This window comes from Cicer arietinum, chromosome 3, assembly GCF_000331145.2.
Source record: "Cicer arietinum cultivar CDC Frontier isolate Library 1 chromosome 3, Cicar.CDCFrontier_v2.0, whole genome shotgun sequence".
NCBI classification, from domain to species: domain Eukaryota; kingdom Viridiplantae; phylum Streptophyta; class Magnoliopsida; order Fabales; family Fabaceae; genus Cicer; species Cicer arietinum.
Window position 1 is genome coordinate 44,081,756 of NC_021162.2, and position 14,257 is coordinate 44,096,012.

The 14,257-nt window shown below is 33.1% G+C and overlaps 1 protein-coding gene across 2 annotated transcripts in view; it reads left to right on the plus strand.

Moving 5' to 3' along the window:
* Nucleotides 1-14,257, plus strand: part of LOC101507264 (uncharacterized) — a 56,942-nt gene that overhangs the window by 24,360 nt on the left and 18,325 nt on the right. For both annotated transcript variants that reach the window (XM_027330411.2, XM_004514146.4), the window contains 3 exons: nt 8,647-9,351; nt 9,812-10,627; nt 11,273-11,917. In XM_027330411.2, the coding sequence (XP_027186212.1) occupies nt 8,647-9,351; nt 9,812-10,627; nt 11,273-11,917 (2,166 nt within the window). The remainder of the gene's footprint in view (nt 1-8,646; nt 9,352-9,811; nt 10,628-11,272; nt 11,918-14,257) is intronic.

Below are 14,257 nucleotides of genomic sequence, written 5' to 3' on the forward strand. Positions count from 1 at the left end.
GTCGCCGAAAGCCACCGCACGCGCCCATGTGCGCCTCACTGCCCACTGTGCGTCAGATCCACGTGCCGCATCTCCTCATCGCGCGTGACAGCACGTCTGGCAACCGTTTTAGACGAGACCTTTTTTTATTGAACTCGTCTTGACCTCACGATTCCAGATATGCCCTTATTTTTCAATTTTGATCAACATAAATATGCGTTCATGTTCAATCGTGGCTTCGTTGATCACTCCATTGATGGTCATGGCTTCATTGTTGCATTTTCTCACTCCGTTGATCAATCATGGCTTTGTTTCGTTAGAGTCGCACTGCTTCTTTGTCGATGTTTGTCATGCAATTTAGTTCTTACTAATAGATTATAACAATGATTTATATTTCTAGCGACGATCATTCTTGTGGTGTCTCTTTTCCCACAGATGAATGATATTATTGATGACTTCTTTTTTCTTTGATGGTCATTCTAACAGTGTCTTTTACTTTCATGACTCACACTTTAGCTTGGAAAATTGTCTCAGACGCACATACCCATATTTGTCTTAGATGTACTGGTCTTGCCTTTCTCTCCCTGAAGCATGCCTCTCTCTCCCTAAAGCAAATTCAAGTTTTAATATTTTGAGTCTCCAATATTATTGGTTTGAAGCTTCCAAATAAAGTTTTTAGAAAAGCGGACCTTGTTTTGTTCAATTGCTTGCCATTAATTTCTCTCAGGCGGATGATCATTCCGACTATCTGGCTAAACTGTATTTAAAATAATTCTCTCTGACGTCACTTACATCCCTAAGTTGCCTTTTCATCTTTTTTTATTATTTAGCGAAGCAAAATATTGTTTTTTTTGTAACATGCTAAAACTTAGTAAGCTTTAACTTGAGGGAGAGTGTTAGAATATTAGAAAATATCTTATAATATCTTTTATATTATGTTAGAGTATCATGATTTATTTCTTAGGTTCAATTTATAATAATAGAGATATCTTAGAATATCTTTTATGATTTGTTCCTAATTTAGAATTAAGTCTATGTATTTTTATAAATATAGAATACTATTGAATCTTTTGAATCAAGTTAGCATGAAACTATTATAAATACTATTCATACCTTTATTTTTCTTTTATCTTCCTTTTATCTAAAATTCCACAACATAACAGAATTCACAAACCACCACTATTAACAAACATCTCTCCCTGCCCACTCATCGTGCTTCTCTTGCTTCCTATTCTTCCTTTCATAAACTTTCCAAACTTTGGGCTCATTTTGATTGGCTAGGCCCATGTTATCATTGACGGCTCTATTAAACTTTTACTCTTTAATCAAAGTAATATCAATTTCATTTATATATTTTAGAATCATGCTCTAAACATTATAGTCATATTTTTTATTTTATTGAATTAAGGTATGTTGACAATACATTATATATTTGATTGAATTAAGAATTAAGGTAAAAATATATTTTATTGAATTGAAATATGTTGACAATACATTATATATATACTATATTATTATTCAACCAAATTCTTATACTTGAGGGATATTTTTAATAATAAAACAGAAACAAATATTGACACTCTCCCTCAAGCTAGTGAATATGTGTTTTCCATTCTCAGCTTGGATACAATTCTTTTAAAGTTGATGTTGTTTATCTCTTTAGTTAGAAGATCTGCAAAGTTGACTTGGAAGGAGACATATGAAGTGAAAATTAGGCTACTATCGAGTTTTCTTTGATGAAATGTATGTCGACTTCAATATGCTTGGTTTTGTCATGCTACATTGAATTATGTGTTATGCTAATAGCAGATTTATTATCACAATAGAGTTTCATTGGTTCATCCCACTTTATCTTAAGGTCCTCCAAAATTATCTTCAACCATATTAACTCGTATATCCCTTGAGCCATTGCCCTAAATTTTGCTTCAACACTGGATCTAGATACCACACTTTGTTTCTTACTCTTCCAAATTACAAGATTCCCACATAGGAAATTGCAATATCTTGTGGTTGACTTTCTATCTACAATTGACCCTGCATAGTCAGCATCCGTATATGCTTCAAGACCTCTTCCTAGATTTCCTTTCATATATTGCACGATTCTAAGTGCAGCTTGAAGGTTTACCTCCTTTGTTTGGTGCATGAATTGATTAACTAGGCTTAAAAAGAAGGCAACATCAAGTCTAGTATGTCACCAGTATATGATTCTTCCAACTAATCCTTGGTAAATTTCTTTATCAACTACAATGTCTTCTTCTGCTTCGTAACATTGAATTTGGATCGATTGGTGTATTTGCTAGCTTGCATATTGTCTTACTCGTTTCTTGTAGAAGATTTGTGATGTATTTTTGTTGGGATATGAAAATCTCTTTGTTAGAGTGAGCCACTTCAATTCCCAAGAAATACTTCAATTTTCCAAAGGTTTTAATCTCAAATTCTTTGGCAAGGTGTTGTCCTAACAATTGTTGCTCATTTTCATTATCACTGATCACTATAATATCGTCCACATATACTAATAATACTGCTACTCCCATTGACTTAGTGTGTTTGATAAAGAGAGTATGATCTCATTGGCTTTGTTTGAAGTCTGGACCCACCATGACTTTAGCAAACCTCCCAAATCATTCTTGTGGCGATTGTTTAAGTCCATATAAAGCCTTTTTTAGCTTACAAACGGTGTTGGCAACAATATGCTCACTGTAAGTCCATATACATCTCTTATCTAGATTTCCATGGAGGAAGACATATTTTACAGCAAATTGGTGCAAGTTCCTACTGTAATTAGTTGCTAGAGATAATATCACCCTAAATGTAATTAGTTGGCGGTGTGTTGGATTCTAATTCATGTGCATAGGAAGATTCATAGATTAGATCACTAGAGTTTGAAGCTTCAAGGAAAGTTAACTCAAGTAAGGTCGAATTGGAGTCATGGATGTAAATAGATTCATGAATGACTTTTGTTCTTCTTGTATATACTAGATTCTTCCATATCTTACATTAGTGTCATAATTTCCATCTTCCTCATAATCAATTTCAGTCTCAACATTGTCATTTTCTTCATTTCCATCTTTTTCGAAATCAATTTCAATCTCAATTTCTGGTTCAAGAGTCAACTCAGAAAGTAAAAGAGACTCATCTTCCTTTCTTTTTCATGGAAAGTGACATCTTAGGAGACAAATTTATTTTTTGTTGGGATGGTGGGTGATAATATTTGTAGTCCTTTTGGGTGAAAGAGTACGTGATAAAGACACATTTTAAGGCTCTAGGATCAAGTTTCCCTCTAATATCACTATGGATATGGGCATACGATGCACACCAAATATTATGGGAGTAAGATTACTATAGGTGGACACATTAGGGTAGAACGAGGACACTAGAAGGTAATCAATTGGAGATACATGCAGCTAAAACTATCTCTCCACAAAATTTCTTGAGAACTTTATTTTGAAATGACGTCGCTCGGGTTTGATCTAACAAGTGTCCATTTTTCCACTTAGCAATCCCATTTTGTTGGGGTGTTTTAACACATGAGGACTTATGAATATTGCCCTCCTTTTGACAATAAGAATTAAGTTCGTGATTAAATTAATCTTTGGCATTATCAGAACTAATCCTCTTAATATTCACTCTAAATTGGTTATTTATCATGGAGAAGAATTGTACAAACACATAATTGACTTCAAATTTTTGTTTTAGTAAGTAAACCCAAGTAACTCACGTATAATCATCAATAAAGGTTACAAACCAACAAGCTCTTGATATATTTGGAACATTAGAGGGACCCTATACATCAATAAGAACTAAATATATTTGGAATATTTATAGGGATCCCATACATCAATATGAATTAATCGAAATGGAGAAATACTTATTTGGTTAATAGCTGGAAAAAGGTACAAGTTTGTGTTTAGCGAACTCACACACCTCACAGTGAAGACTTTCTTTCTACCTTCAATTTTGTGTGAAGGTAAGAGTGTCATATGGTCAATGACTCCATAATTCAGTATCCAATATTGCTTATAGGTTGTATCTGAAGCATTAAGTCCAAAAGAAAATTGAAACTTACCAACATGAAGTGTACTTGTATATTCCAGAGAGCTAGTATCTATTGGTTTCTCCAACTTACTTAGAAGTGATCTAATCTTCTCTACTTCATCTTCATTGTCACGACCCGAAAACTAAACTTCGTGACCGACGCACAAGTTACACTCATAGCCTAGAAAGCCTACCAATTAACTTAACAATTAAACAACTAAATAGTTCTCAATAAGCATTTCAAAACAATATATATATATATATATATAATTTTTCTTGAAATTTCGACATAGTATCATTTGTAATTTCAACGTTTCCAAATTTATAAAATTTCTGTTTAAACTTTTAATTAAGTCATGTTCCAAAGAGCATAATATAAATATTTAATACATCTCCCAGAAAGACTTTCTTGACTCAAAATAGGTGCAAAATACATCACGACTCAATAGACTTTACAAAAAAGGGTCCTCAAATAAAGGAGTCTACCAAAAAAATCTGATCGAGACTTGATTCTACTAACAGCTTGCTACTCAGTTGTGAATATGAAGAAAAAAAATAAACAACATGAAGGGGTAAGACACAAAGACTTAGTGAGGAGACAACAACCACCATCAACTAGAAGGGAAACACAAAAATGCACGAATAACTATTTTACAATCTTGTGGCAATTATGTTAAACAATACTACCTAAAATATTTGATAATTTTCAAATAATATATATACATGATAAAATCATTAAACTTATAATTTAACCATTCAAGTAGATATATTTAAAATCCAATTCATAAAGAAGTGAATCAAAATGTGCAACTTTAAAAGTATCATAGAAAGTGAAACAAGTAAAAAATATAAATTGTTGAGAACCAAGAGGCAACTTCATCTCATTTATAACCCTTTCCTCGTAAGGGTGACCTTTTCTTTAGAGGTGACTCCATCTAATGGATAGCCCTCTCCTCTCAATCCCGCAATGCATCATCACACATCAATTAGGGAGCTTACATCTTGTTGATAACGCTCTCCTCCTACGGATGACATTTCTCATAGGAGTGGCTTCATCTAACAGGTAACTCTCCCTAATCAAAACGAGGTAACTAGGTGCACTTATCGTCGTTAACGATTTCATAATTATAACAACGATTTCCAAAACACTCTTAAAAATCATTTCCCATTTCGTCATAACTCATGAAATACATATTCAACTGTATATCAATTTAATATTTAAATACTTTATAACTCATACATAAATCAAACTAATAACATATTATATAACAAAGACCATTAAAATAAATAAATGATGAAATCGAGAAAAATTCAAAGGTTGTGTTTCTTAAATTTTTTAATTATTACTTTAACATAGAAAACGAGTAAAACAATAACTATAGCAAAAATAAAATGTGCCAATGACCGTCATCTACTCACAACTATGAAGAATCGACTAAGTTTGTTATCCAATAACTCTCAGAGTAGCAGGCACGACCTCAGCTGACAAATCTGAGTATAAAAAAATATTATCAATGCCTTAGAAAAATTATTCTAAAGTTTAGCCAACTCTAGAAAACCATAAAAAATCCTTTAAATCTTCTCTAAGCACAAAAAATAAGATTTTTAACCAAAACTACATTTTTTAAGAGATTCATACTAGCATTAGAGTTGTGTATTTACCTCAAAGAGTCTCAATGAAGACCTTTCAAAGAATGGTTACTCTTCTATTTCCTTGACTCACTAACTCTAACCTCCAAAAATCTTAACCAAGAGTATTTGTAGGAGTATGAGAAGTTATACTTTCGGGGATGTTAAATTCATTATATGGGTTGAGGGTTTAGGTGTGCAATTTGTGTTGTGGAGTGAGAAGAAGCAAGGAGAAAAAAAAGAGAAAAAAAAGGGGAAGATGGATGTTTGTTGAGAGAGAGAAGAAAGAGGGAAGATTGAAGTGGAGTGGGTTTGGTTTGATTTTTTATTTGTTTGTTTTTTAATTATTATTATTATTATTATTATTATTATTATTATTATTATTATTATTATTATTTTAACTCTTTTTATTATTTTTTTTAAAGTGAAACGATGCGTTTCAATCTCCTCCCCTTGTGAAAATTCGTCCACAAATTTATATAATTTATTTTTTCTTCCTACTAGTGGCCTTGAATTTCAAATAAGTGTGGGTACTTTCCACGGATGACGTCTTCGGGTTCCCAAGTTGTTTCTTCACCAGATGGACCATGCCAAAGAACTTTTATTGAAATGTTATCGTTTGAGTGTAAATGCCTTACTTGACAATCTAATATAGCTATTGGATGCTCAACCTATGATAGACTCTCATCTAACTTCACATCTTCATGATTAATCACATGAGAATGGTCATGAAGATACTTCCGAAGCATCAAAATATGAAATATCAGATGAACTCCTGAGAGATCCGGTGCAAGTGCGAAAAAGTACGCCACCGGTCAGACTCCCTCTAAAACTTCAAATGGTCCAATGAACCTTGGATTTAGTTTTCCCTTTTTACTAAACCGCAAAACCCCATTCATTGGTGAAACACGTAGAAACACATGGTCTCCCACTGAAACGGAACCATCTGGATACTAGATTGATAACTATTATTGTATGCAAATTCCATCAAGGGCAAATGTTGATCCCAACTACCTCCAAGATCGAGAACAAAAGCACAAAGCATATCTACCAATATATGTATAGTCCTTTCATACTGGCCATATGTTTGAGGATGAAAAGCCGTGCTAAGTTTCAAAGAGTTCCTAATGAAGTTTGGAATGACTTCCAAAATTGAGCAGTAAATTGAGCCTCACAGTCAGAAATAATAGACACTGATATACCATGCAAAAAGATAATTTCATCTAAATAAAGTTTAACATATTGAGATGCAATATAAGTAGTCTTCACATGCAAGAAATATGCAGATTTGATCAACCGATCTATAATAACCTACACCGAGTCATAACCCTTTTGGGTTCGTGGTAATCCTGTGACAAAATCTGTCACGATCCAAAAACTAAATGCCGTGACCGGCACACAAACTATACTCATAGCCTGACAAGCATACTAACTAACTTAACTATTAAGTTACTAATTAGTCCTCAATAATTATTTCAAAACAATATATATTTTTTCTCAAAATTTCGACAGAGTACTCTCTGTAACTTCAATGTTCTCAAATTTATCAAATTCATATTTAACTTTCAATTCAGTCATAATTGAAAGAGTATAATCTAACTGTTTAATACATTTCCCAAAAAGACTTTCTAGACTCAAAATAGCTACAAGTTACATTACGACTCAATAGACTTTACAAACAAAAATCTTCGATTAAAGAGGTCTACCAAAACAAATATGATTGATACTTGAGTTTACTATCATCTTGCTACTTAGCTGCATGTGAATCTGGAAAAAAAAATAAACAACATGAAGGGGTAAGTTTCAAAGACTTAGTGAGGAGACAACAACCACCATCTTGTGGTGATTATGTTATACATATAATAAAATTATTAAACTTATAATTTAGTTGTTTTGATAGAAATATTAAAAATTCAATTAATGACGAAGCGAAATCAAAATGAATAACCTTAAAATCATCGTAGAAAATCAAACAAGTAAAATTACAAATTTTTGAGAATCAAGAGGTGGCTTCATCTCATTGATAGCACTTTTCTCCTAAGGGTGGCCTTTCTCTTAGGGGTGACTCCATCTAATGAATAGCCCTCTCCTCTCAATCCCGCAACGCATCATCACATATCAATTATAGAGCTTACATCTCGTTGATAGCCCTCTCCTCCTACGAATGACATTTCTCATAGGAGCGGCTTCATCTAACGGGTAACTCTCTCTAATCAAAACGAGGTAATTAAGTGCACCTAACGCCGTTAACGATTTAATAATTATAACAACGATTTAATAATTATAAGAACGATTTCTCAAAACACGTATTTAAAATCATCTCTCATTTTATCGTAATTCATGGAAAACATATTCAATCGCATAATAATTTAATATTTAAATACTTTTAACTCATACGTAAATGAAACTAATAATATATTATATAACAAAGACCATTAAAATAAATAATTGACGAAATCGAGATAAATTTTAAAGGTTGTACGTTCCCCGAATTTTTAAATAAATACTTTAACATAGAAAACGAGTATAATAATTATAGAAGAAGTTGGTTTTATTTATTTATTTATTTATTAATTATTATTATTATTATTAATACAAAATCTGCTACGTCTCTCTTCATCTCTTCCCACCAATATAATTATTTCAAGTTGCTACAATGAAGGCGTGAATATTGAAACAGGTCAAAAAGAAATCTCAAGTTGCTACAATGAAGACAACAAAAAGAGCCACAGCGAAGGTGGCCAAGGTTTTAGGAAAACAGAAACCGCAATGAAAACAGTAGTGAGATTCCCAAAGACTGAGAGGTCTGATACGGATTAGGGTCAAAATATGTTTTATTGAATTGAAATATGTTGGCAATACGTCATCTACTTCTATACAACCGAATCCCTATACTTGAGGGATATTTTTAATAATAAAATAGAAATAGATTTGGACATGGTTGAATATTTGAGCCTTCCTTGTAATGCTTCTTAATTTTATTTTATTTCTTCGATTTTACAGATGTCTTTTGAATACACAGAGCAGCTGGACGTGTTTCCTGAATCATTAGAACAAGTATGGCATGGCAGGGATTTGGTGCACGAGAACATGTTTCGCAATTTGACATCCTTGGTGGTAGGAAACAGTCATAATCTAGTGCACGCAATTCCATCTCATTTAATTCCTTGCTTTGAGAATTTGAAAATGTTAAGAGTATGGAATTGCAGTGCAGTGAAAGTCATATTTAATATAGATGACGCAAGGGTCACAAAAACTTTTGGATTATTTCGTTTGAAAATATTGTCATTAAATAATCTACCAATCCTGGAGCATGTGTGGGACAAAGACCCTGAAGGAATTCTCGGATTTCAAGCGCTACGAGAAATGGACGTTGATGGTTGTAATATCCTTAAATATTTGTTTCCTACATCGGTGGCTAAAGCTCTTACTAGACTTGAGGTGCTTAGTGTAACGCACTGTAAAGAGTTGGTAGAAATATTTTCGAAGGATGAAAGAGCTGTCGAAAGAGATAGAAAAGAGTTTATGTTTCCTTGTCTGACCTCATTGCACCTAGCAGAATTGCCAGGGTTCAAATACTTTTATCCTGGTATACATAAGTTAAAATGGCCTTCCCTAAAAGAACTGCATGTATATCATTGTAACATGGCTATATTTAAATTTCAAGAAGATTATACAGAGGAGCAAACCCTTATTCCAATTGAACAGGTACTTCTTACAACTTAATTGGTGGCCTATAAGGCCATTAAAAACAGTTTCAGCTGCCCTAGATAATAATACAAAGTATACCTACCCTAGCAACATCACATTGATGAACCTAGAACTGAATAATGTATCTATCTTTCGAATCTATTCTTATTTTTATTTATTATTTAATTGTTGATATTTAAACAAAAAATAAAATTCCTAAAGTTCATAAGTGTCCAATTCTTCTATATGATTTGACTCATACTTTGTTGTCTAGTGATGGACTAATAATAAAAATATAATTTTTATAACAATTATGACACAAGTTTTAGATAGTTATGGAATTTCAAATATTTCATTCTATATTTTATAAGACTTCTATTCTTTACTTTAATAGAAGAGTTCATTCTAATGTAAGTTATGTTTGTCTAAATATAATTTCCTTATTTTTTTTTTTTTTTTTTTTTTTTGAGCTATCCAGATCCTCAGATTGGAGAAATTATTATTTGGTATTGGAGACACCAAGGTTTTGTGGGATCAGAGGTCTTGGACATTGCGATTTGAACGTCTGCAACACTTTCAAGAAGAGTCAAACAGTGTTCTATATAGGTTCCTTTGCATGTTACCTACTATAAGGAAACTTCAGTTGTCGGATTGTTTGTTCGAAGAGATGTTCTCTGCTGAAAGACCTAATGCTGATTACACAAGAGTCCTCTTGCACCTAAAAGAATTACAGTTAATTAATGTGGGTAATCTCAACTCCATTGGTTTAGAGCACTCTTGGCTACACCCAATTCCCGAAAATCTCCAAACATTAGAAGTAAACAAATGTCATCGTTTAATAAACTTGGTACCGAACACAGTATCTTTTTCCAACCTCACAATTTTGAATGTATATAGTTGTACAGGAATGCTATATCTGTTAACATCCTCAACAGCCAAAAGCTTGTGTCGCCTAAAAGTGATGGGCATAAAATATTGTGATTCAATGCAAGAGATAATGTCCATAGAGGGGGATGAATCACATGAAGATAAAAAAATAATATTTGAGCACCTCCACACTTTGATTCTAAAAGAATTATCACAGCTGAGGTGCTTTTACCCTGGGAAATTTGCTTTATGCTTTCCTTCCTTGAAGAAGGTATCCTTGATTAGCTGTAGCAGGATGAAAACTTTCAGTCCAGTCAACAGAATAGATCCAACCAAATTGCCTTCGGGAGTTACTTTCATCAAAGATGCAACACCAAAATGGGAAGGTGATCTGAATTCTACAATACTCAAGAGGTTTGAGGAAGAGGTATATAAAGAATCAATTACACATATACTCTTTTTGTTGTTGATCAAAATATATTATTACAAGTATTCTTGTATAACACAATATTATTAAAATTTAGATTTGCTTATATTATTTAATTTATAAGCATAAAATTGTCAATTTGAATTATTCAAAAGTTAGTCAATCAAATAAAAATGAAGTGAATTTTTATGTATATGCAACTACAATTACAATTTTAAATACAATCTATTTGAATTTTACAAATTTTCAAAAAGATTCTACCTATAGATCATACTGATTATTTATATTTTATGAATTCTGGTAAAAGTGTGTTGGACACAATATTCATGAATTGAAATTGCATGTACTATTTTTTTTAATCAGTTGATAAATAAATAAATGTTTTTTTAGAATATGAGATGTTAGTGCATTTCATTTAATACTTTTATCTTTAATTTCTATTACATCAACACAGGTTAACAAATTACTTGGTTCTAAGTCCATTTCTTTTGCTTAGTTTATAAATTGTTGTTGATGTTAGAGGTGCTAGCCTACCTTGCTCAATTTTTTTCGTTGGTATTTTCTTTCATTATAAAATTCCACATCTCATTTCTCATTGACCTTGGTTAATAGTAAGTAGTTTTTTCTACTCATTTGCATGTGCAGACTTCAGAACATCTACAAAAAGTAACTGTTGTGAGTCTAAAAAATGAGCCAGTACTACAAGACATATGGAATGGCTCACTGCCAGTCCCACACTTGTGCTTCCAGAATTTGGAAGAATTAATCGTGGATGGGTGCCAATTTTTATCTGAAGTACTACCGTCCCATTTACTTCCTTTTTTAACAAAAATGGAAAAGTTGACAGTTCAAAATTGTAGTTCTGTGAAAACCATATTTGATGTGAAATGTACAACAGAACTCAGAAAAATGACAACTAAAGGACCAGCTCTGATTCCCCTCCCTTTTTCTCTGAAGATATTTATTTTAGAGGAGTTGCCAAATCTGGAGAATGTTTGGAATGAAGATCCTCGTGGAATTCTAAAGATTGAACTGCTAAAAGAAGTATATATTGGCAAGTGTAAATGCCTCACAAGTTTGTTTCCAGCATCAGTAGCCAAAGATCTTGTGAAACTTGAAAAACTACACGTAAAACACTGTGAGGAGTTGACGGTTATTGTTGCAGAGGATAATGCAGATCCCAAGGGAACAGATTTAGAGCTCACGTTCCCTTGTACTATCTCATTGGATCTACAAGGAGTGCCAAAGCTGAAGTATTTTTACAGTTCACTGCATTGTGACATGTCAAAGGTACCATTGTTTTACAACTTTGTCCTTGCTGCAGGATCCTAATAGTGCCTGCAAACCAACCTAATTTCCAAGCTACTTTTGTATGAATGGTATTGACATCATTATTCTTATCTACGTATCATTGCTTCATAGCTAAGATGGACTTTTGCCCTCCCAAGTTTCACAATATGGCGATTTTGCTTCTTTTATTTTGAAAATAACAATTTTAACCCCTTAATTTTATTAGCGTATACCTAGTCAAAATCAGGACCTCTAGCTTTTACAAAAAGGATAAAGGTAGTATTGAAAATATATTTATATTTATTACATATCATGTAGATAGGGATAATATCTCTCATATTTATTTTTGTATTTATTGCCTTGAGCCTATATAAAACAGACTCCGTTGTGTAGTTCAGACACACGATTTCACCATATGTCTCTCTCATTTTCTCTTATTCAACATGGTATCTAGAGCATATTAAGAGAGACAACCTTATACTGTGATTACCCCGGGAGCCACTGTCATTCGGTGAGATTTTTTTTTTTCTCGATAAACCGTGTCTCAATTCTGATTACCCTTTCTTTGTCGTTTTTCGTTCATCTTTTCAGCAAATCAGTCCACTGTTCATCGCGTCGACACTGTTCATCGCGCGCGGTACTGTTCATTGCCAAAAAAAACTCTTCCACCATTGTTTTGCTGTTGGTTTTAGGTAATTGCTTATTGATTATGTCTCCTTATGAAGAGTTTCTTCGGTGGATAGAGTATTGTCAGAACTCGAGTTCCGTTGTTTCGACCGCATAAAGTGGTAATTCACCTATTTGCATCTCACCTTCTCATAGCCCATAGATTCTCGATTCTGGTGCATTTGATCACATTACTGGTAATAAGACTCTTTTCTCCTCTCTCACAACATCTAGTTATTTACCTAGGATAGCCTCAGCCAATGGTTCCCAAACACAGTCTCAAGGGATTGACACTATCCAAATCCTCCCTACTCTATTAGTTAAATATGTCCTTTATGTGCCCTGATGTCCATTTAATTTAATTTCTATCAGTCGATTGACTCATTCTTATGACTATGTTGTTACATTTACTAATTGCAATGTTACTTTGCAAGACCGAATATCAGGACGACAAATTGGTGTCGGATGTGAGTCTTATGGCCTTTATTATCTCTCAAACCCATCAACAACATGCCCTACCACATATTCTCCTCTTACTATACATGCTCAGTTAAGTCATCTGAGTCTTCCCAAACTTCAATAATTAGTACCTAATCTAACCAAATTATCTAGCTGAAATTGTGAGTCGTGTCAGTTAGGGAAACACACTCGTAGTCATTTCACTAATCGAGTTAATAAACGAGCTTCCTCCCCGTTTGCTTTAGTTCACTTAGATGTTTGGGATCCCTCTTGTACTATTACCACACTTGAGTCTAGATATTTTGTTACCTTTATTGATGATTTTTCCCGTTGTACGTGGTTATTTTTAATGAAAAATAGGTTTGAATTATTTTCTATTTTGAACAATTTTATAAGGAAATTAAAACTCAATTTGGTGTATCCATTCGCACTTTGCGCAGTGATAATGCCCGTGAACATTTGTCCCATCAATTTCAAAATTTTATGACCTCTAACGGCATTCTTCATAAAACATCTTGTGCTCATACACCTCAACAAAATGGGGTAGCCGAACGCAAAAATCGGCACCTTATTGAAAAAAACAGAGAAATAAATAAGGTAATAACTTTGGATAAATAATCGAGTCATTATAATTTATAAGCAACGGAAAAATTTCTCAAAATATGAATCCAAAATATTTACACATCAAAAAGTGGTACATGTAACCCACCGACAATAACATGTCAAGCTGACAATATTAGTAAATGTACAATTTTCCAGTTCAAAATAACGTAATCCAAAACAAGACATAAGTTCCCTCTATGTCATCCTAATCTGATCATTCTTCAAAAAAAAAAACTATAGCTACACACCCTGAGTGATCTCCACGCGCCCCGTGAGATCCTCCTAACATAGCTCCAGTCAAATATTCTCATCTACATTCCCATCCGTAGGGTACGAACCGGTAGGATCGTCCTGGCTCTCATCTGAGGGCAAAGCCCCAGATTTCCACAATAGTTGTAAAGGGTCACCAACCGAAATTAACAGTTAACACATAACATTTAAGTTTTTAAATGCACAAAATAACCTTTCAACTAAGCATGCACCTTAAAAGGATTTTCCATATGCTAAAAGTTCATATAATGCTTGCCAATTAAAAATGAAATCAAAATAAAGTTCTCAATCCATCAAGTAATACTTAACTGACCAAAACATTGATAAATCAATTGAGCAATC